The sequence below is a fragment of the Marmota marmota genome, unplaced genomic scaffold, assembly GCF_001458135.2.
Source record: "Marmota marmota marmota unplaced genomic scaffold, marMar, whole genome shotgun sequence".
NCBI classification, from domain to species: domain Eukaryota; kingdom Metazoa; phylum Chordata; class Mammalia; order Rodentia; family Sciuridae; genus Marmota; species Marmota marmota.
Window position 1 is genome coordinate 20,022,373 of NW_026000164.1, and position 698 is coordinate 20,023,070.

The following is a 698-nucleotide window of genomic DNA, read 5'->3' on the forward strand; positions in this document are numbered from 1 at the left end:
GCCGCCACCGCCGACCGCTCCTCCTCCCCTCCGGCGGTTCCTGTCCCATCCCTGGGCGGCCGACATGACCCGCTAACGACTGCCGCAGCCTGGTCCCGGCAGTCCCTGACCCGGCGGCACCAGCGGAGCCTTCTTCCTGGGCTCCTCAAGAGACCGGGGAGACAGGGAAAGGGGGAGCGCCCGGTCTCACCAGGGACCAATGACTAACGACCTTGGTGACAGAGCGCCAATGGGCAGTCGTCTTCTTGGTAGGTGGAGGGAGGCGGAGAGAGACGTGGTAACCATAGCTATGGCTAAAAAAAAAGTGTGGGGAGAGAAAGACAGAAGCAGCCACTTATCAATCGCATCCACCGCGCTGAGCAAGCCCGCGTAGCCTCGACTCCTGCGGGTCAGGCGGGCCAATCGAAGCCCGAATGAACGAGGCCACGCCTGCAGAAAGACTCCCGGAGACCGCTGTACTCCAGACGTGTTTAGGACTCGGGAACTCTTTGCCATAAACATTGCATTCAGAAGCAGGCAATGCACATAATGCACATATTTGTGGGCGATACACTTTGCTGCCAGGTTTACAGATGAAGAGCCCATCCCTTGACTGTTGGCACACACAAAGGGCTCGCTGGGAAAGGGAGGAAAACTCAGGGCGGAGTCGAAGCTTGAATGTAAAAACGAGATATTCCTGGGTTTCATCATTTGTCTTG

The 698-nt window shown here is 57.9% G+C and overlaps 1 protein-coding gene across 1 annotated transcript in view; it reads right to left on the bottom strand.

The window, feature by feature from the left end:
- The window catches only part of Klhdc10 (kelch domain containing 10), a 62,853-nt gene extending 62,667 nt beyond the window's left edge, over window positions 1-186 (bottom strand). Inside the window, exon 1 of the mRNA XM_048786650.1 lies at window positions 3-186. Within this exon, the coding sequence (XP_048642607.1) occupies window positions 3-66 (64 nt within the window). The 5' untranslated portion in view covers window positions 67-186. The remainder of the gene's footprint in view (window positions 1-2) is intronic.
- Between the last annotated feature and the right edge of the window lie 512 nt (window positions 187-698).